A 23,312-nucleotide genomic window follows, 5' to 3' on the forward strand; every position below is an offset into this window, starting at 1 on the left:
AAGAGCACAGTTGACCATACTCGATGAGACTTTCTGGCATAATGTGAGGATGGTGATGAAGATGCTTGAGCCTGTGGTGCATGTGTTGAGGATGGTAGATCAGCAGAGAAGACCTACTTTACCACACATATTTGCTCCAGTAGAGAGGATGAAGCAGCAAGTTGCTCAGGTCTACCCACATGGCAACAAAAAAGTCCTTGAAATCATCCAAGTTAAATGAGAGTCTATATTGCAACATCCACTGAATAAGGTTGATAAGCTAGTAAGTCTAGTATTCAATTTAATTTTCATTTTGTTATCATACTATTAAGTATTAACTATTCCCTTTTATGACATACTTTTTTCTTACATAGCATACTATTTAAATCCCAAGTACCCTTACAAGGACAATCTTGGGATGAGGCAAGATTTGATGGATGCCATCCAAATTGTAGTGGAAAAGTTGGAACTGGATCCATCTAAACAAGCAATCATCCTTATGGATGTGGGATAATGATTTTATATTCACAATTCATAGTTTTATACTAAGTTATTAACCTAGTCACTAGTTTTTTTTTTTTTTTTTTTTTTTTTTTTTTTTTTTTTATTTTTTTTTTTTTTTATATATATTAGATAAAGGCATTTAAAGATGCCACTGGGAGCTTCGGTCGTTCCATGGCTGTATTGGGACCGGAATCTACCCCTGGGGGAAAGTTCATTCATTATATATTTACTTACTATATTCTATCTTTAACTTAGTTATTTAAGTATTGAAATGACTTGGAGTCTATGTTTGTTGCAGCTAAATGGTAGTTGTAATTTGGACGTGACTCGCCCCACTTGAGTAGGATTCCAAGCAAAGTGTTCTCCCAAACATGTTTTGCCACTGGTTGTGAGCGAAATTGGAGCACCTTCAGCCTCATTTACTCAAAGAGGCTCAATTGATTAGGTGTGAAGCGACTAGAGGACCTTGTCTACATACACTATAATATGAGACTGAGGGAGGATCATATTAGACAGGGGATGGACAGAGAGAGTAACAATATCGAGTTGGTCGACATAGTTGAGATGGATGATGATGACAACAAAGTAGTTGACTGGATTAAGGACAGTGGAGAGTCATTGCTAGATGAGGAGGGAGGTTGTCCCAGTAGATAGATTGCAAGAGGAGAGGGGGCTGATGTGGAGGACTTCATAGCCCAGGAGGGGGAGTGCACATGCAGCACCCGCCCATCCCTTCGTGCCACACCCTAGTGCATCCACCCAGAGTGAGGATTTGATTTTCTGGTCCGACACTAAGGATGATGTGACTAAGGCCTCTAGCAATGACGACGATGGTGATGGTGATGATGATGACGATGATGATGATGATGATGATGATGATGATGATGATGATGATGATGATGATGATGATGGGAGGGGATGAGGAGGGTGTTGGACCTCATAGTCAGGATTTAGTTGATCCTAGGGACAAACCACCAACACCAGCAGTACATGAGAGTCCGGGGGGAGACAACCACCAATATTCACAGGCGAGAGTCAGTTCACCCATGTGACATAGGATTCAAACCATACTGGAGCTGCATCTCGAGGCCAAAATGTTTGCTCTACATATTCGAGGAAGGGGAAGGGGAGACATCACGGCTATAGCACAGAGGACACGCCCATCATATGGCCATATCGTCTGGCTGATGCCGAGAGAGCTTGGTGGGATCTATGAGATCGATGAGTATAGATGATTCCAGACACTCCTCCACCTCCAAAGGATCCGGATGGCATAGGCCTATAGAGTCCTCATATAATACTACTATGGAGAGTATTAGTTCTAGTGTTCTACTAGGTCAACTTACAGAGCTTATGATTATGGACCATATGGTGTCCCTCCTAGCTATCAGACTCAGGGTTAGCCACTAGTGGAGCCTTATGGTTATGGAGCTTATGGAGCTTATGGTGTCCATCCCACTGTTACCTATCGATCGGCCACTGGAACCTTATTGTCAGTATGGACCTTATGTTGACAACCAGGGTGCTCCTTCATTTGTTCAGCAGATCTTCCACTCTACTCCACACCACCACCAGCCTTTCCATATGCAATTGAGTCAATTCCTTATCTGGAGATTCAGAACTTCCCCCATCAGGAAATCTTAGGCATGTGGATGAAGCCACGTACAGAGTTGTAGTTGCCGACTACGTCGACAACTATATGGGGCAAACATCATGGGACTTGTATTGTCATTTGTATGGGGTGCAGACAAAAGAGGGAGACATGGAATCGAGTAGACTTGTAATTGGTAACATTCTCGCTTCTTCTCATATGTAGTATATACTTGGATGTTAGATTTTCAATGGTATTTTTGGTAAACTAGTAGTTCTATAGTGTTTATTATGCTTGAAAATCATTATGAGTCCATATGAGGCCCAAAATTGAAGTTGGAATTTTTAGAAGAAAAAAAGTGTCTAGTTTCGACCGAAATTTCGTCCTTTTGCAAGGTTGAAATTCCTGTTTTGGTCGAATTTTCTTCCTTGATAATACTTTACAATAAAATAAGGAAAATATGTAGATCTTGATCAAAATAGGACAAGTTCACCGAACAACATCCAAAATTCCAAATGGACTAGAACTCAGGTCAAGAAAGTCTAACAGGTCTTCTAGAAAAGGCCAAAAAGAGGCAGAAACACTGTTCACGTGAAGAGTGTCACAGCCCTTTTGACTTCAAGTGAGAGCTATTCTCAGAATTTTTGTGAGACTTAGAAGCCTAGTTTGGGTTCTATTTCATTAGTTAGTTTCTAATTTAGTTATTCATGTGTGTGGCAGAATCATTAAATCTAGTAGTTTCTAATTCAAGTTAGTTTATAATTTTATAGGTCCCTATTATCACTTGCTAGGTTAGCAGTTTTTACTTCCAATTCTGGAGTACCTATTCCGGTAAGCTTTGACCAAGGTATAAATAGGCCCCCTTCCAGTGCAATAGATTAATCAGTCTTAGAGGAACCATTTTTGCAGGTCATGTTGTGATTGCTTATGGAATGACCATGTTCAACAGTTGAGAAAGCTGTGGGTCAGAGGACCCTGGGCTGACGTAGCTCATCCCCCTACACCCTTCTATTCTCCCTTATCTCCGTTCTTTGCATTTGTACCCTACTTTGTGTGGTGTTACTGAAGCTGATTCAACCATTGTGAGGGGCCATCAAAGGCCGCTGTTGCTTTCATCCAGCACCAGAACATGAACCAATTCTACAGGTTAGTTTGGCATCTATTAACTAGGTTGCTAATTTTGACTTCCAAGGTTCCACGTATTTTTGGTTTTGCACCAGAGTTTTTCTACTAAATTATTGGAGCTTGAACATATAGGTGACTGTTACCCTTGGGTACAATCTTAAATTAAGTTTTCCTGCCCAGCTGCATAGCACCTGAAATGGGTAGCAAGCACATGGATATCAATGGGGAGGCCTGACCTAAGTCCCACGACCTACACCAAGTAGAAGCCCAAGGCCCAAGGCCTTTCTGCCCAGCAGCAAGACAATGGGCTAGTATAAGTCCATGCTAAGTGCTTTTTTCTTTTCCCCCTATACATTAGAAATTTTGGCTGGGTAAAGTCTTGTAATTCTGCCCAGTAAAATTAGGACATACTAGCTGTTTAATTAATTTCAGTTAATCCATGAGGTACCTCCTAGTTGTTTGATATAGGGATCTTGGTGAAGACAAATTGAGCTGCTTCTTTTGGTATAGGATACAGCCAACACAAACCACTCCATCTCTTCCAGAAAAGATTACGAGTCTTCACTATTCAGGTATTTGGCAGCCAGCATTCCCATCCCTTATCTCTCTTCCCCCTTAAACTTCTACATGAATTCCCCTGAAGCATTCAATCCCTTCTCTTTAAAATCAGGAAACCCTAAAACTCTCGAACCAGCCATCACATTTAAATGAAAAATTAACCACAATACCTCCTTGCAACCCTTTATCTGTCCATCACCATAGATATTGAAATTCTAAATTGAAAATCTGATTTTAATATTTTGCAATTTAAACATTGGAATTCAACCAAAGTTGGTCAGCATTTCCTGGGCAGTAGACCCTAGATTTGATCATGTTTCAGCCAAAATAGTGAACTGTGGACCCTCAGTCGCCCAAACCCAACTCGGAGAGTTCTCTCTAAATTATTCTCTAAGAATAAGCCTGTTCACCTGCAACCTAACCCATACTCATTCAAACCTTTTATCATCCTCCTGCATGAGACACCCTAACCAATCCACACTACCTACCCCAAAAACATAATCATTCAACACAGATACCAGAAGTTAACCCAAGAGACCCTAACCCGAAAACTGAAATTGACCCAAATTTTCCTGAGCATGGCTGTCAAAGCCACACCTTGGCATCTAGGTGTTTTGGTCGACCTAGGTGACCAAGCAGGCGCCCTGGCCTCATTGCTCACCTAGTTGGTTTTGCTTTCTATTTTAACCTTATCCAACACCTTGGCTCGCGTTGCTTTTTGACACCTACAGTCTTATTGATTCTGGTTGTTGCATAGATCTTGAATGGGAGCCCTCAATGAGTTGAGGCTACATCATGGGCAGGAAGCTTTCCTTCTTCCAAGAACTCCAAAAAATTCATATCCTTCAGCAATAGACATGATATTAGTTTTAAAGCAATATTTTTGCACAAATTCTTTATTTTTCTTTTTCTTCTTCCCTTTTTTTTTTTTTTTTTGGGGGGGGGGGGGGGGTTGGGGAGGTAACAGAAAGCACTAAAATTTACCTGCATGTTTCCAATCAAGAGTGCAAAGAGGATGAGCCCAGAGATAGCAAGAGCTATGGAAAATATTCCCTCCCCAGGATAGGTGCTGGTTTGAAGCCCCTGACCAAGAGTACTATAGAAAGCACAAAAAAATAATATTAATAACAAGGTATTATTAGATGTGAGGAATAATAACTTGAACATGCTAAGTAGGTCATTAACTGAATATTGACTGCATTTTCTCGCCAAAAGGAAAATAAGGACAAACTAACAAAAACAGAAGTCATGAATTGTTACAACTATGGACTCAAAAACTGTATGATGTTCTCATAAACAACAAGAAGAAGTCAATAATAACAAACCTTGTTCCAACTAAATGGGATCTGCTACATGGATCATTGTCTTCCAATCAGCTCTATTTGACATGATATTAGATACAAGGCTTGAGCTATGCATATCCTTTCTCACCACATCTCCTAGGGTTATCTTAGGTCTGCTGATGAGCACATTTGCGTGAAATCTAAGGACATAAAGCATGCATTTTACACACTTAGAGTGGAGCTACCTTGGGTTTTATGTTGTTTTTGCAGATTTTAGAATTTTTCAGGATTTGAGCAACTATTTAAAGTTTTGGGTATGAAACATACAATTTTATACATCAAGAGGTCCATTCAAATTCTCTAGTGCGAAAGGGCCTAATTTGGAGAATGATGAGTGATTATAAGCCAACTCCAAGAATATCTTAGAAATAAAGAAGCCAATTTTAATCTAAGGCTGAGATTAGTTAGGACTTTTATTTTATTTTACTTTATTGTAATTAAAAAGAAAAATTAGTGTATGTAAGGGGCCCACAAGTAGTCAAAGATTAGGATTTTCTATATTTTCTCCATAGATTTTCTAAAGTGTTTTATTTTATTAGATTTTATTTATTTCCTTAATTATTTTTCTTTCTCTCTCCACTTTCTATTTTTCTTTTTAACTAAACTATTGTATTTCTTCTTTAATTAACTCACGTTCTTTTCTTAAATTTTTCTTTTTAACTAAGGTCTCTCTATCTCTCTCTCTCTCTCTCTCTCTCTCTCTCTCTCTCTCTCTCTCTCTCTCTCTCTCTTCCTCATATTTTCCAACGAATCAGGTTTTTTTTTATTTGTATTTTTTTCTCCTTTTCCTATTCATTATTAGTGTTATTTATTTTTTTTCTTTCCTTATTTGTAAACCCTTCATCAACTCCTATAAATACCCCCTCTCCTCTTAGACTTAGATTACACTTCTTTTCTCTTTAGCTTTTTTAGGTTTTCTCTAGTTCTTTGATTGCTTTGTGGGGTTCTAGTTTTTATAATCAATGTTTAAGTTTAATTTTTATATGTAATACAATGATTATTCAAGTCATTTAGTGTTGTAATGTGAGGAATTGCTCCTCTAAAAGTATATTATTCACAAGACCTCAATAGGGTATTTATATTTACAACCTAGTTAAGTCTTATACTAAGTAGGAAAAGGAAATATAGAAATAAAACTCTAGACTTATGAGGAAACATAATCCTATTCTAATTAGGAAACCTCAGTCCATGTTTTCAACACTCTCCCTCAAGTTTGAGCATAAATATTTATCATGCCTAACTTGCTCATAATGTAATTGAATATCTTCATGCTCAAGCTCTTTGTGAGCACATCAGCCCGTTGCTCGTTTGAAGTAACAAAGGTGATATGGATCAGCCCAGCCTCAAGCTTCTCTTTGATGAAATGTCTGTTAATCTCCACATGCTTAGTCCTATCATGCTGTACTAGGTTATGAGCTATGCTGATTGCTGACTTACTATCAGAGTATAACTGTATAGGAACCTCCAAATCTGTCCCAACCTCTTGAAGCAGCCCTTTAAGCCATAGTATCTCACAAATGCCTTGAGCAATCGCCCTAAACTCGGCCTCAGCACTGGACCGCGCAACTACAACCTGTTTCTTGCTTCTCCAGGTCACAAGGTTACCTCTCACATATACACAATACCCAGAGGTAGACCTCCTATCATCTGAACATCCTGCCCAATTTGCATCTGTATATGCCTCAATCTTCAAATGTCCATGAGCTAAAATTAAATTCCTTTTCCTGGAGTAGTCTTCAAGTATCTCAAGATCTGATATACTGCATCCAAATGTGAGGAATAGGGATCATGCATATGCTGGCTAACAAGACTAACTGCAAATGTGATGTCAGGTCTAGTGTGAGATAGATAGATCAACTTTCCCGCTAATTTTTTATACCTTATCTTGTCAACTGGTTCTCCTTCCTTTGCCTTCAAGTGTAGGTTAGGCTCAATAGGAGTCTCAGTAGGCTTACATCCTAGCATTACAGTTTCCTCAAGAAGATCCAATGTATACTTCCTCTGGGATAGAGATACACTGCTAGTAGATATGCCAACTCTAAACCTAGGAAATATCTTAGTTTTCCCATATCTTTGATCTCAAATTCAGTTCCCAAAAAAGTCTTTAATGCTGAAATCTCATCCTCACTCTTCGCCCGTGATCACAATATCATCCACATATAGTAAAAGTATAGTAGTGTGGCAACCATCTCTTTTAATAAACAAAGTGTGGTCTGCATTGCTCTGCTTATAGCCATTAGATATCATTGACTTATGGAACCTTCCAAACCACGCTCTTGGAGATTGCTTCAGCCCATATAAAGCCCTCTTTAACTTGCACACTTTCCTATAAGTTTTTGTAGTAGAATACCCGGGTGGTATATCCATATATACCTCTTCTTGGAGTTCTCAATGTAAAAAGGCATTCTTCACATCTAATTGTTGTAAACTCCACCCTTTATTAATTGCACATGAAATAATAGTACGAACTGTGTTCATCTTAGCAACAGGGGCAAATGTCTCCTGGTAGTCAACGCCATAAGTCTGAGTGAAACCTATGGCCACCAATCTTGCCTTTTACCTTTCAACAGTCCCATCTACCTTGTACTTGATCACAAACACTCATTTGCACCCAACAATGTGCTTTCCTATGGGCAAAGTCACCAAGTCTCACGTTTTGTTTTTTTCCAAAGCTTGCATTTCCTCATCCATATAGCTTCTTTCCAATTTGAGTGAGATAATGCCTCTTGCCAAGTGTTAGGAATAGAAGTAGAGGACAAAGAGGAAATAAAACTTTGAAATTCTGGAGATAGAGATTGATATGAAACATAATTGGAAATAGGATGTTTGGTGCAAGTTCGAGGCTGCTTACTTAATGCAATTGGTAAGTCTAAAGCAGCATTAGAAGAAGGGTCAAAGACAGACTCACCTGGAGGAACGGATTGTTCAAGGCCAGGAACCAAAGCTTTTGACTGGCCTTGGTTCGAAGGGGTCACTTGTTGCTTTTTTTGATAAGTCTTCAGAGGTCTAGTCTCCCCCTCTAAATCATCCACCAGTTGTTCCTGTCCGGTCATTCCATCTTCCAAAGGAGGATCATCTATAGGAATCTCAGGAGAAATATCGAGGAGGAATCAACATTGGAACATCTTCACTAAAACTCTCCCCCTGAAGAGGTGTAGGGGGAAAAAAAAGGAATTTGTTCCTAGAACACAACATTCATAGAGATGAAAAAACGACGAAAACTAGGATGATAACACTTATACCCCTTCTATGTAGGAGGATAACCCAAGAAAATGCACTTTAACCCACGAGGATCTAACTTTCCATGAACATGGTGGTTCCGAACACCAAAAACCTTATGTGAGACTGTAAAGACTGTTGTACCTAAAAGAACCTCAAGGGGACAACGTTGGTCTAAGACTCGGGAAGGCATTCGGTTAATTAGATATGCCGCAGTAAAAACGGCTTCACCCCCAAAACCGAAGAGGCACATGCATAGAAAACATGAGGGAACGTGCTACCTCAAGTAGATGTCTATTCTTGCGTTCGGCAACCCCATTCTGAGGTGGAGTGTCAACGCAACTAGTTTGGTGTATGATACCATGGTTTGCTAAGTAGGCAGGGAATGCACCACCCAAGTACTCAGTTCCGTTATCCGTACGAAGGATTTTGACTGTCGCCCCAAACTGAGTCCTAATCATATTATGAAAATTTTGAAAACACAAGAAAACGTCACTTTTTTGGTGAAGTAAACCCATGTGGTCCTAGTACAACAGTCAATAAAGGTAACAAACCATCTATGACCAGATACAGACACGGTCCGAGAAGGACCCCATACATCAGAGTGAATGACTGAAAAAGGAATTTTACTACGATTATCTGAAATAGGGTAAACATGCCTGGTCTGTTTGGCCAAAATACATGCCTCGCAATAAAAATAATTTAAATTGCACCTTTTAATCAAATCAAGAAATAATTTGGACAAAATAGGTAAAGGAACGTGGCCAAGACAACTATGCCAATGTAATAAGATAAAAAATGCAGGGGAGGTGGAACTAGAGACCGTAAAAAGAGCTGATGGGGACCCATCCATTAAGTAGAGCCCCCTTTTGTTTACCACTGCCAATCGTAAGCCCTGTTTCCAGGTCCTGAAACACACAATAAGAAGGAAAGAAAGTTATTTTGCAGTTCATATCACGAGTAAGGCTATTCACGAGTAAGGCTATTAATAGATAAAAGATTAGCCGAAAACTTAGGAACATGCGTGACATTAGATAAGGTAAGAGAAGGCGAACAGATAATAGATCATTTCCCAGAAATAGGGGAGAGAGACCCATCAGCCGTTCGAACATCCTGAGCAATAGGGACAGATGAATAAGTATGAAACAAAGTAGATGAGCCTCTCATATGGTCGGTTGCCCCGGAGTCGATTACCCAGGAGGGATAAGTCAAATTGACATTGTGACAACAAAAAATACCTGTGGGGATTTGTGGATCAACAGAGGGATCAATGACAAAGGCTATACTCGTACTGGAAGTCGGTACTGGAGAAGATGAGTCAAGTCTGGACATCAATTGGCGAAGGTACTGGAGCTCATCTGAGGAAAGAGGTGTTGGAGTACTCAGGGTGTCAGAATTGGCTTGATTTACAGATGTTTGATTGCTGCCCTTGATTCCATTTCTACCTCTTCCACAGGAATGTTAGACGTCCATGCAACTTCCAACACTTGTCCTTTGTATGACGCTCTTTTCCACAATACTCGCACTTTATTGGAGGGCAAAAATTACCAAAACTAGATTTATTATTGTCATAACCAGCCACCAATGCAGATCTATCAGATGTTTGAGTGTGTACCATAGCTGTCCTTCAACTGTCCTTGATATCTACCATGGCATAGGCTTGAGCCAGAGAAGGGAAAGTCTCTCTCGAAAGGATTTGTGCGCGAATTTGATCAAATTCTATATTCAATCCTGCCAAAAAATCATAAACTCTCTGTTTATCTTCCCATTGTTGATAGGCGATAACATCTTCAGCATTCTTCGATGTAAACTTTCCATAGAAATCTAAAGTCTGGTAATATCCCTAAAGAGTGTTATTGTACTGAGAAAGACGAAGGTCCTTCTGGCTGTAACGATTAATTTTACGTCTAATTTCAAAGCACTATGCATCATTGCCAACTCTGGAGTATGTATCTTTAGTAACTTTCCAAATAGTTGCCGCATCAGGAAAGAGGAGATAACTCTCTGCTATGCGAGATTCAATGGAGTTGATGAGAAAACTCATGACCAAGCATTCATTTGTACACCACTTGGAAAGTTGCAGACCAGGTGTGGAAGGTTTTATAGAAGTCCTATCAAGATGGTCAGTAAGACCACGAGCACCAACAGCTAGGGAAACTGAACGAAACCATCTAAGATAATTTGTTTCATTAAGTTTCACAGTGGTTATCTGAAGCAAAGAAAACTCACAATCCCTATGAATAGAAGACATGGGAGACTCTTTAGATGTACCAGATAAAGGAGATATGGGATCAACCATAATTGCAAGTAGAAATTATTCAAAAAGTCCCTGAACTTTTTCAAAAATTATGAAAAAATCCCTGAAATATTTTCAAAATTACTCCCACTAATTTATGTGAAAAGTATCTCATCAGGTTACCTCCAATTGGTATATTATTGAATCAAAGTACACCAGGAAAGTTTCCAGGAAAAACTAGAGGGACACAACCGGTCCGCTTAACTACCAGACTCCTTAGACAAAATTTTTCTAGACATGCACTTAATCACCCAATATACATTTCCAGATACCCGAAAAGAAAACAAACACATGAATAGCGACTTCAAAAAAAATTTCTACAGCACCTCTGTAGGATGAAAACAAAACGTTGCTCTAATACCATGTTGTAATGTGAGGAATTGCTCCTCTAAAAGTATATTATTCACAAGACCCCAATAGGGTATTTATAGTTACAACCTAGTTAAGTCATATACTAAGTAGAAAAAGGAAATATAAAAATAAAACTCTAGACTTATGAAGAAACATAATCCTATTCTAATTAGGAAACCTTAGTCCATGTTTTCAACATTTAGTTTATTTTATGCAAGTGTAATTTCTTTCTTTTAATCAATGCAACTTCAATTTTAATTTCGAGTTCAAGCTTCAAGTTTCAAGTTTCAATTTCGAAGAGGATTTGTTGTTCTTTGGATCTAACAATTGCATATTTGGATCATTCTAGATCTGGTTGTTAGGGATGATTGAGATTCGAATCAATTGTTCAAGGTTTTTTTTATTATTCAAGATTCGATGATGCAAGTAAGTAGCCTTCGTCAGTAATCTTCTCCCCCTCCCCTCCATAGGATTTACCTTTCAGTATTTATTTATTGTTTTCCTATCCCCTAAGTCCTTGATCAAAGATGCATACAGTCATGCTTCTCTTTGGTTAAGGTTCCCTTTTCCATTTATTGCTTTGTTATTTGTTCTGTTATTTACTTTATGTATTTTCTTTTTCTTTAATATCCATTCCCCCAATCGGTGGACTGTAAGCTATACCAAATGGTCAACGGTCAAAGTCATCCTAGTTATACTCCCCTTCCCTCGATCCAGAGCTGACACTCGAATAACTTCCCTTTTATTTGTTTATTATTTATTGTTCGCATCTTTTATTCCTACTTTTTATTTATTTATTAGATGATGAATGGTTAGGTTATGTCTGTTTTATTTTTATTCTCAATTCGATTGCATTAGATGTATGTGTTAGGACCACTTATTTAGATCTGCTAATTTAGTTTAATTAACTAGTTAAAAATTTTGAATCCTTGCACTCTTGCATTACCATTAAGAGGTTAAATTCTAAAGTGGTATATCTCCCTAAAATCGACCCGTTAGTTACACGATACCTTGCGCTTGTGATTACTTTTATTTCACGAACATCTGCCCCTAGTTCTTCTAATTCCTTCAATCTATATTAAATTATTTAAAGGCCTCCAATGAACATGGCAGTGCCACCTTAATCGAATTTGTCTTAGCTTGTCATTTAATCGAGCTACTCCCATACCAACTCTTATACGATTATTGCTTACCTTATCCTTTCTAGTTTTGCCACTCATCCATTTTAGCATCCTCATTATTGCTATATTAAGTTTATCTATATGATGTTTCTTAATAGCCTAGCTCTCTACACCACAGCTGGTTGTACAATGATCTCACAAAATTTTCCTTTGAGCTTTAAAGGAATACATCGACCGTACAAGACCCCAGATGCACCTCTCCACTTTATCCACCATATTTTAATTCTTTGAAAACATCATTCTTTATATCACCTTTTGGGGAAATGCCACATCAGCCTCTATTAGTTTTGATGATACCAAACACAATGTACTAATGATCAAGTTGAGTTGCGTATGTCTAGATCAAGCCAAGTGTATCAAATCAAATATATGGAACAAAGACAAGGTTACTCAAGGCACAAGTGAAAGCTCAACTCAATAGATGAGTAAGACCCAAGTAAAGACCAAATCAAGTGGGATATGAAGACTTGATGCCTGAAGCATAAGAAGATTCAAAAACTAAGATAAAAAATCAATCAAGCTTAAGAACAAGTGCACCTACGACTTGGGACACTATACATTATGTAATTGCACTCATGCATCATTACATCAAATCATACCTATGGCATCACTAGACTGACCTAGGATAGGGTAGAAGAGTCATTGTGGACTTAGGGTTGGTCAAGTGGACCCCAAACCCCATGAAAAATGCAAGGTTCAAACTTGTTGTACAAGACGGCTTGCCTTTTCCCTGAAATGGTGTGTCGTTTCGTAACGGCTCACCGTTTGGCCCAACAGTCATATTACAACGGCTATACTGCCCAAACGAGTTGCCATTTCCCCCTCCACTGCGCTATTTCTGCCAAAAAATGACTGTTTTCTAGCCGTTAGACCCAAGGGACTTTATAGCTCTCTATTTAAGCCCAACAACCCCCATTTGAGAGCCTCTATAAAGTGCAAAGACTCTACACTCATTTTAACGTTCTAAAGCTCACAAATCTTTTAGAAGTCTTAGGTTATAGCCATGGTGAGAAATGTCGCTGAAATTTGGCGACATTTCGGTGTTTTGGTAAGTAGCAACACGAAACCCCCTAGCGAAAATGATATTACAAAATGTCGGCGATATATCGCCCAATAGTCGAAATGGGCAATATATTGCCATTCAATCAATTTCTTGCAATTTATCACCTATATATACCATTGGAGGGTCAAAGTTTTGCCTCATTTATAGAGTTGTAGTTTACAACTATCTTAACAACCATTAGTAGGGGATGTCATGGGGTCAGTATGTACATATGTTGGGGGAGGACATGATATATAGTATGATGGAGCACTAGCAGGGGATGGATCCACCGAGGCACAGTACTTAGTATTGACACGATGGGATCACTATGTACTTGCCTACACCCGTGTAGTTGTACTTGGTATATACTTGTATAACGAATTTTAGTTGTTTTCTTATTTCTTGCAATTTAATGAAGATCTCTTTGTTCTCTTGCATCATTTACATATTTAATTGCTGTATGTTTATATTCATGTTTCAGGCTTCCTATTTTGCTTGCATACAGCCAGGCTGTGCCAATCTAGAACACCACTTAAGGTTAGGTTTTAGGCCAAAATAACACTCTCAGTGTGTTTACTAGCCTCAAATTAGGCTAGACACATAAAACTAGCCCAAAGTGACCTCAAATAATCCTAGAATTGTGGGGCCGAAACTTCCACAAAACATTCCCAAATTTCAGCGATGTCGCAGAAATTTTGGGGATTCCGTGGGTGGCAAAATACTAAAAGCCAACAAAATTCCGTACTTTTGCTATAGCCTCTCACCATCACTCAGACTTGAAGTTCCTTCAAAGAAGTAAGGCATTCATTGTTCAATCAAGGCTGAGGTGAAAGAAGGTTTGTTGCGTACTTGAGAAGCTTCAACGTGGAGCATTCATACACATTTAAACACATTCATACTTAAACATCACATTCACTCAAGGGGTAAAGTGTCACACCCCTTGATAGATAATATCTTACTTAACTTTATATTGTGTTGCTTTAATTCTAGTGTAAGTTGATTAGAATTATAGAGGGTGCCTTTGCCTTATTAGAAGGAAGATTGTAAAGGGTGCACTTACCCCACACCAACAAAGATTGTGAGGATTTGATCATCTACCCATTGTGTTGAAAGAGGTCACTAGTGGAAATCTCTTTTGAGACCAAGAAAGGAGTGGATGTAGACTTGCTAAGTCGAACCATTATAAAATTGTTGTATTGTGGTTGTTTGCAAAATTGTCCAAATTAATTTAATTTGCCAATTTAATTGTGAACTTACAATAAACTGAAAATTTTACCTAATCCACTAGTAGTAACTTATTCACCCCCCCCCCTCTAGGTTACATTAACATCTTTTTTATTTGTGATTGAGCCAAAGTACTTAAAATAATTGCTTTGTGGAATCTCCTTCTTATCAAGTTTCACCATCTCATCATTCGTCCAATCATGACCAAAGTTACAAACTAGATATTCAGTCTTCTTTCTACTTAGTTCAAAGTCTTTTGACTCCAAAGTTGTTCTCCATGATTCTAACTTGCTTTTAAACCATACTTGTCTATCTCCACCAAAAGATACCATCAACAAAAACCATACACCAATGAACCCCCTCTTGATTAATGTTTTTGGTTAAATGATCCATTACAAGTGCAAATAAATATAGACTTAAAACTTATCCTTGGTGTAGCCCACTATAATGGGGAATTCACCACTGTCAGAAATCAGCCTGTTAGAACCAAAATCAAATACAAAAACTGAAGAAGAAACAAAGGAGGAAGAAGAAGAGTAGACACTCGAACCATCAAGGAAAAGCACCCTGAGATTCTGGACTATCTCACAGAACTGCAGGTCTAGTTTATTTATAGACTTCAAATGTAGAATTACACCCTTGAGCAGCAAGAAACCTTGCTCTCTAAAAAGGAAATAAAATTACACTTAAAGGACAGACTTAACTAACATAGAACTCTGTCCAAAATAGAAAGAACAGAATTAGAATGTTCTGAAAATAGAATGTAACAAAAACTCCCAACTCTTCAAACTTGTGCACCAAGACTCCTAAACCAAAAATAGAAACCAATGTAACTTGTGCACCAAGGTTGCATAAATCTCAACGCTCCCCCTCAAGCTGGAGCATACAAATCAAAGGCTTTAGCTTGGAGAATAATAGAAACATATACTAAGGCTTTAGCTCCATCATCTTGAATACAAGTAGCAATAGCAAACACCGATAAACACTAAGAGAACTTCACCTAGAAGATAATCAACTTCAACTTAAAGGGGGAAAAAATCTTTAATTCTTCATGTCAAATGAACCATCCAATGATGAGAACAATCAGCAACATTGAAGACGAACAAATCCGTAAGTATAGCAGCATCAAAGGTATTATCTAAATAATGCCAGTAGTAGGGAGGAATCTTCACATTAATAGAAAAAAAAAATCATAGCTTCAATGTCGACACATAACCTCTTGCAAGAAGCCAAAGTAGTAGGCAACGCTATAGGTAGGCAAACAACAGTATTGGTTACTGTGGACTAAGTAGGTAAAAGGCAATATAGGTTACTGCGAACCAAGTAGGCAGGAAAATGTAGTATGAGTTACTACAGACCAAGTAAGTAGGTAAAGGTAGTATAGGTTACTACAAATCAAGTAGATAGGTAAAGGTAGGTAGGTAGGTACATGTATTGTTGTAGAATACCATCTTGGGTGGACATAGATCTTCACAAATAATATCCTTCAGCACAACTTAAGTAGATATAGAATAAGTCTCCATTCTCCCCCTCATGTGTAGCATTATACGTAGATAATAAATGACAACCGATATCCAATATAGAAAGATCCAAAGCAAGAAATTTCAATGAAACCTTTATGGTAGATATAATCTTCATTCTTCTAACCAGTCTGAATTCAAGAAACAATTTCCACTCTCCTCATGGTAGATTAAGATAATAGCAACATTGTATAAACCAAAAAATTTCACCAAGATATTGGTAAATAAAGGAAAAGAATGACAAATATGTAAGTATCCCAAAACTGAAATGGAAAATTGGGGGGGGGGGGGGGGGGGATGGCAAGAATGTAAGAAAAACTGAGGAAAGAATCCCAGTTAAATATGGAAACAAATAATAATAGAAGCACAAACTAAAGCAAGTATAGGAATCAGAAACTGAATAAGAAACTAGAATAGGAACAAAACCAGAAAATAGAATCAGGAATGTACCAGAATTGACTCCAACAACAACCACCACCCAAAAAAACAAAAAAACCAGAATCAGAATTTGAACGAAGAATTGAACCCAACACTGAACCGGATCTGAACCAAAAATTGAACCAATCTTTCAATACTTGAACCATCGAACATCACTAACACACCATTGATTCCTTCTTAGGTTTCGTAAATTAGAGGTAAACCTCAAAAGCACAATGCATAGCTTGAAGAAAAAGCAGATTCAAATAATTGACACAACTCTTGCAATTAACTCTACCAAAGCTTCCTTATTCTTCTTCTTATTTTCTTCTTCAACCTTATACATGAAAAGACACCATCGACTTGCTGGCCAGTGTCACAGAAAAGTTTTTTGCAACTTCTGTCAGAGTAACCAACAGCACTTAAAAAGAGGGATTAGCAAAGCCACGACAGAGGAGAAGATCCAATCAACAAAATCGAGAACAAACGGAATTGAATCACACTCAGACCCCAATTGATGGGATACTTATTTTTTGCTTCAAAGTTTTCTGCGATATTCTGCAGATTTGAATCTTCATGACTCCAGTTCTGCTCTTCACCGAAACACTCAGCCTCAAGTTAAGATTCTTCTCTCTTCGTCTGCTACTACTCTTCTTCTCCTCTTTGTGATAGAAAAGAAAGCTGAAACCAGAAAAAAAATCCTTTCTTTGGAAGGATCAATTCGAAACTGCAGCAAGCAACAAGCCTAAGAACTGACAACCACGCTAGCAGGGAATCACTGAGAGAAACCAGGGAACTAGACAAAACTAGCCTCGCCTCTTCTTCTCTCAATTTCAAACCAAAAGAAATTTCAGAAAACAAGTTTTCAAAGGCAGCAACCATTATCAAAGAACTTCAGAAATCAAACTACTATAAACCTTTATGGGAACCCTAGTTCATCTTCTTCATTGAACTAGGGTCCCTTTCCTTAAACGAAAAATCTAAACAACTCTCAAACTAGAAACCAAAAAAGAGCAACCCAGGAATCAAATTAAAGCTCTGATACCATGTTAGAGATCAGCCTCTTAGAACCAAATCAGATACAAGAACTGAAGAAGAAACAAAGGAAGAAGAAGAGTAGACACTTGAACCAACAAGGAAAACTCACCCGACGATTCTGGACTATTTCACAGAATTGCAGGTCTAGTTTATTTGTAGACTTCAGATCTGAAATTACACCCTTGAGCAGCAAGAAACCTTGCCCTCTAAAAAGAAAATAAAATTACACTTGGATGGACTTAACTAACATAGAACTCTGTCCAAAATAGAAAGAACAGAATTAGAAAGTTCTGAAAAAAGAAAGTAAAAGAAACTCCGACTCTTCAAACTTATGCACCAAGACTCCTGCACCACAAATAGAAACTAATGTAACTTGAGCACCAAGGTTGCCCAAATCTCAACAACCACCTTTTGCCCCCACCTACTATTATTCCAAATATAAGGTCAAAACTGGAAATTCACACAAATACTCCTAACCAAACAAACGATAAATTAGTCCAAATAGAAGACACATAATAAATAAAAGACAACTAAGCTGCAGTACGGGAAATGCTCTTGGTCAAACCAATGGACCCCAACAATTCGATAGCCTTAAAAACTTGTTGCCTATCCAAATAGGCGCTGAAGTGGGTTGATCTGTGCTGATAAACTCGGAACTATCATTCCATAGGAATGATGTCCTCATCATCGCACTTGTAACACGCTATAGCGTAAATGGAAATCACGCAGAGAAGAAAGAGAGGAGGATAAAGATGAAATAGAACAATGGAAAGACAAGAAGACAAGAGGAAGAAAATGTTATATAGAAAGAGTTAGGACGCTTAGGTTGGTTAAAAAAAACAAAAAGGCATAGTGATGTGACCACAAGTTGAAACCTGGCCAAAATCCTAAGTGGGGCCCCCTAGATGGCTCCAAGAAGCCTCCATAGGCTGGCCAGACCCCCTAAAAGGGGTATTTAGGGCATTTTCGGCCCTCTTTTATTGCCGGAATTAATTCCAGATTTAGTCCAAAAGTCCAATTTGGGTTTTGCTTCTTGAGTTGCTGTTGAGTTAGTAATTAGAAGTTGAGTGTCCTAAGGAGTTCTTTTTCAAGATAACTTCTTTAGATAGAGTTTTAAGTTAATTAATCTTTTATTTTCAGTGGGTCCTTAGAGCTTAGATTTTTAGATACTATTTCAAGAATCAAGATTATGTAGTGGGATCCTAATCTGTTGAGGAATCCCACTTGGTGTTACGAGTCTTTTAGTAAGCTACAAATAGCCTACTCTTTCTTTGTAATTCTTCAAGTCTAATTATTGAATAAATTGAGTTTGAGTTGATGATCATGGTTCCTTATCGAGGGGAGCCATGGTTGAGTAATTAAGAATTTTGTTCAAAGATCAACACCTCCATCAGTATTCCCAGCATCTTCAACATGGTGGGAGATCTCGCGAGATATCTCGCCTTTTTAGAAAGGCGAGATCTGCGAGATTGCAGATCTCGCTCGAGATCTCGCCAACGGGAGGATTTTGGCTGCTTTAGGGGCTTTTTAAAGCCCCTGTCTCGCTCGAGAGAGGCATCTCTCGCCTCTCTCTCGCCTCTCTCTCTCTCCTCTATCTCGCTGGAAGCCCATATTTGGCCGGAAAACTTCATTTTTGGCCGGAATTTGTTGGGGATTCAACATAGCAACATCATCAACTCATCTACAACAACAAATTGAAGCATATTTGTAGTGATTCAAGCATATTTCAAGGGATCTTCAAGAAATGTAAGATTTTCCCCCAAATTTGATTTTTTTCAAATACAAGGTTCTACAATGATTGTATGAGTGTGATATAAATATATGTTGATGTTCAAGCTTAGATCTACACTTTCATGGAAAAAATTTTAATTTTCTGTTATTAATTTTTTTTTTTTGAATTTTCGTATTTAAAAAATATATTATCTAAAAAATTAAAATTAAAGATTATAAATAAATACTTATGATATGAATGTGATTATTATTTATGTTAAACTACATTTAGAGGGCTACAATCTCATGCATTAATATTTTGATTATCATGCTTGCTGTATTTTTTTTATTTAAATAATTAAATAATATAATTATGAAAAATAATATTTTATTAAAAAATTATCTGTTTTTTTTTTTTAAATGATGCTTATATTATTTAGTTTATTTTAAAAATACAAACATGTCTTATTGAGCATTGTATATATGTTATCTTAGAACAAAGTGTGTGTTTTGTTGTTTTATAAATCATTTTTACATAAAATAATTATAAAAAATAATATGTTATTAAAAATTTATCTGTTTTTTTTTTTAAATGATGCTCATATTATGTAGTTTATTTTAAAAATACTAACATGTTTGTTTGAGCAGTGTATATATGTTATCTTAGAACAAAGTGTGTGTTTTGTTGTTTTATAATTGTTTTTACATGTTTTTATGTATCTAAAAATTATTCTAATGATTATTTGGGAATATTCATGATTCATGTATGTATTTCAGATTTTCAGTGCTGTACATTTGAATCTTAAATGGCAACTAGTGGGAGTGGCGGCACTGGTAGTGGGACTCAGGACATTGCTTGGCAACATGGGGATCCACTGACTGCTGACAAGAAGAAATCCCGATGCAAGTATTGCCTCAAGACTTTGAATTCTGGTGGTTCAACCAGATTAAAGCAACATTTGGCTGGTGGTTATAAAGATGTCGCCAAGTGTCCCAGGGTTCCTTATGAAGTCCAAAAAACAATTGCAGCAACTTTAAGGGGAGGGAAACAAAAAAAGGAAGAGATGGCACAAAAGCAAAGGGAATTTGAGGATATAGTGCTATCTAGACCTACTCTTGATGTTGATGAGGAATCAAGCGATGATGAAGAGAGGAGGAGGGTTATGGGTGTTGAGTCACGAGCCGAATGGAGACAGATGAAGGCTGCAATGGAAGCTAGCAGACAGTCCTTACATGCTGATAGTGTGAGGCAATATGAACAAACAAGGGGAGCAGGTGGTTCGGGGTCAGGGGCATCCATGCCACCTAGACATAGTTTTCAGGGAACTGAGACTGCCGAGAGGACCAAAAGGAGGAGGAGGAAGACTACACATTATGATTCCACATTTGACCAAGACCCCTCCCTCTTCAACCAACAAGACATCTATCAAAGAAGCATTCCCTATATGTTTGCTAGAGGTAGAGAAGGCAGTAGGGAGGAGGAAGCTAGGTTATCAATCAGCAAATTCATGCTCTATAACAACATTGCACCCAATGTAGCCAAAACACCATACTATCAGGGGATGATCAATGCAGTTGCTAGGGCAGGTGTAGGTGTTAAAGGCCCAACAGCTTGGGAAGTAATGAATAAATATTTACCCAAGGTAAAGCAGGAGGTGGATGAATACATTGAATCATTAAAAGAACAATGGAGTACATATGGTGTTACTGTGATGGCTGATGGATGGACTGGTCCTACTAGACAGTCCATCATTAATTTCATGGTGAGCTGCAATGGAAAGACATCCTTCCTCAAGTCAGTGGATGCCTCAGATAAGATCAAAGATGCTGACTACCTTTACAAGCTTCTTAGGGAGGTGGTACTCGAGGTAGGGCCAAAGAATGTTGTCCAAATTGTCACAGATAATGGTGCAAACTTCAAAAAAGCTGGTGAAATGTTGATGAGGAAGAAGAGCAGCAGGATCCACCTCTTTTGGACACCATGTGCTGCTCATTCGATTGATCTTATGTTGAAGGACTTGGGGAAAAGAAAGTCAATCAGTACTGTGGTTGAGAGGGCTAGAAGGGTAAGTAATTTTATTTATAACCATGGTTATGTGCTGAAGATGATGAGGAACCACTGTAAGGGTGATCTAGTCAGACCTGGATTGACTAGATTCGCCACCAACTATGTAGCTCTGAAAAGCTTCCAGAAGAAAGTGGTGGATCTTCGGCACATGTTTGCAAGTGAGGAGTGGTTTGGTTGGCGTGGATCTAGCCATCATGATGCAGTACTAGCCCAACAAACCATTGCTGATGATTCCTTTTGGAGGAGGCTGAATAGGACACTGGGCATTATAGAGCCTATTGTGTTTGTTTTAAGGATGGTGGATTCGGAGAAGAAGCCCACAATGCCCCACATATATGCTGCCCTCCAGCAAATGAAAGAGTTGGTTAGAGCTGCTGCCCCTAGCACCTTCAAATCCTACGAGAGGATCATCGATAATAGATGGGAGATGCACTTGATGCATCCTTTCCACTTGGCTGGTGAGTCACTTTTAAGTCTTTAAGTTTTTGTTGTATACTTTAATTTAAATTCTTTATTTGTTATAACTTATAACTTATAATTTATAAACAAGTAAGTTAGTAAACAACCAAATCACTAAGTCATTAACCAAATTTTTTATTTCCACAATGCAAGCTTACTACCTCAACCCAAAGTACCATTACAAGAATGATCTGGGGCTTGATGTAAAGTTGATGACTATGGTGCAAGAGGTGGTGGAGAAGCTTGTGTCAAATCCCATCATGCAAGGGACAATTAATGGAGAGGTGAGAACTTATTCAATTGTTTCTTCAACTTCTTGCATTAGTGCATTAGCCATTAAGCATATACATAATAGTATAATACAATAATTGAAGAATTGGTGTACAGATCAGGGAGTTCAGGGATGCCTCTGGGAGTTTTGGAAAGCCTTCTGCAGTTGCAACTAGGAAAAAAACTGATCCTAGTAAATAGTTCACTACTCTATAAGTCATTAAGTCTATAAGTCTATAGACTATAAGTCTATAACTTTATAAATGATAACTGATAAGTTATATAAATATAAAGATTTGCTTGCCTAATGCATTCTTATTTTTGGTTATGCAGCTGACTGGTGGTTTCTATATGGAATTAGTGCGCCAAATCTCAGGGACATAGCAATTAAAGTACTTTCACAGACTTGCCCATCCTCTAGTTGCGAGAGGAACTGGAGCACCTTCTCGCTCATCCATAGTAAGGTACGGAACAGATTGGGGAGTAAGAGGCTCGAGAACTTGGTGGATGTGCATTACAACATGAGATTGAGAATAGGGCACATACAAGATAATATAGATGACGACAATCGTGAACCGATTGAGTTGACTGATATATTCCACGAGCCCCCCGCAAAAGATGAGGAAGATGATGTCATATATCAGTGGGTTAGGGATCGAGGTGGCCCAATGCTGGATGGGCCAGAAGGGCAGCCTGATCCTACCATTGCTGCTGCTGTGGGCCCAGATGCTGTGGCTGAGCACCTATCTTCTGATGAGGGTCAGGCTGCTGTAGCGGCATCAGAAGGATCAGTTGTACCATTTGTGGAGCCACCTGGTCGACTTCAAACAACTGAGGTGACAACTAGTAGTGGGGATTCAGATGATGATGCCGATGATACCACTCATACCAGACGGCCAAGTGGCCCAAATCAAACATCGAGTTCGAGTCATGGAGGCAGTCAGGCTGGTCGTGTTTCTGGTGGAAGTCAGCGTCAACAAAGGGAGTCACCTGACTCACCTCCACCAGGTCCGAGTCATCCGACACATGTGAGCCACAGTTCCCCTATCTCTCGGACTTATAGTAGGAGTCGGAAGAGCAGATCAAAGCAAGGGCAGGGGCAACCGAATGATGATGCGAGCATGCATGATCTTGAATTAAACATGGGAAGCATGAGCCTAGATCAGAGTGATTCACAACAGCAGAGCCTGTCATCGGGGTACCAATAACGGGATCACAGCACCGGGTCAGATTACAGTGGGTATTCTTCTTATGGAGGTCATACTATTCCTCAAGACCCTTCACCTGGAGAGTATGCATATGGGAGTGAAGGTGGGTTGTTAAATGAGTGGTTTAGAAACCCGTACCCAAATACTCAACAACTATATGAACAAAAACAACAACAATGGCTCTTTCACCCACCCAAGATTGACAGTTA

The 23,312-nt window shown here is 38.5% G+C and overlaps 1 protein-coding gene across 2 annotated transcripts in view; it reads right to left on the reverse strand.

Annotated features, from left to right (window-relative positions):
- The window catches only part of LOC149012197 (putative cyclic nucleotide-gated ion channel 5), an 83,528-nt gene that overhangs the window by 11,698 nt on the left and 48,518 nt on the right, over window positions 1-23,312 (reverse strand). For both annotated transcript variants that reach the window (XM_089159099.1, XM_089159098.1), the window contains exon 6: window positions 4,742-4,853. In XM_089159099.1, coding sequence (XP_089015225.1) covers window positions 4,742-4,853 — 112 coding nt within the window. The remainder of the gene's footprint in view (window positions 1-4,741; window positions 4,854-23,312) is intronic.

Source organism: Hakea prostrata, chromosome 6, assembly GCF_041222555.1.
Source record: "Hakea prostrata isolate BN-2017 chromosome 6, UWA_Hpros_2, whole genome shotgun sequence".
NCBI classification, from domain to species: Eukaryota; Viridiplantae; Streptophyta; class Magnoliopsida; order Proteales; family Proteaceae; genus Hakea; species Hakea prostrata.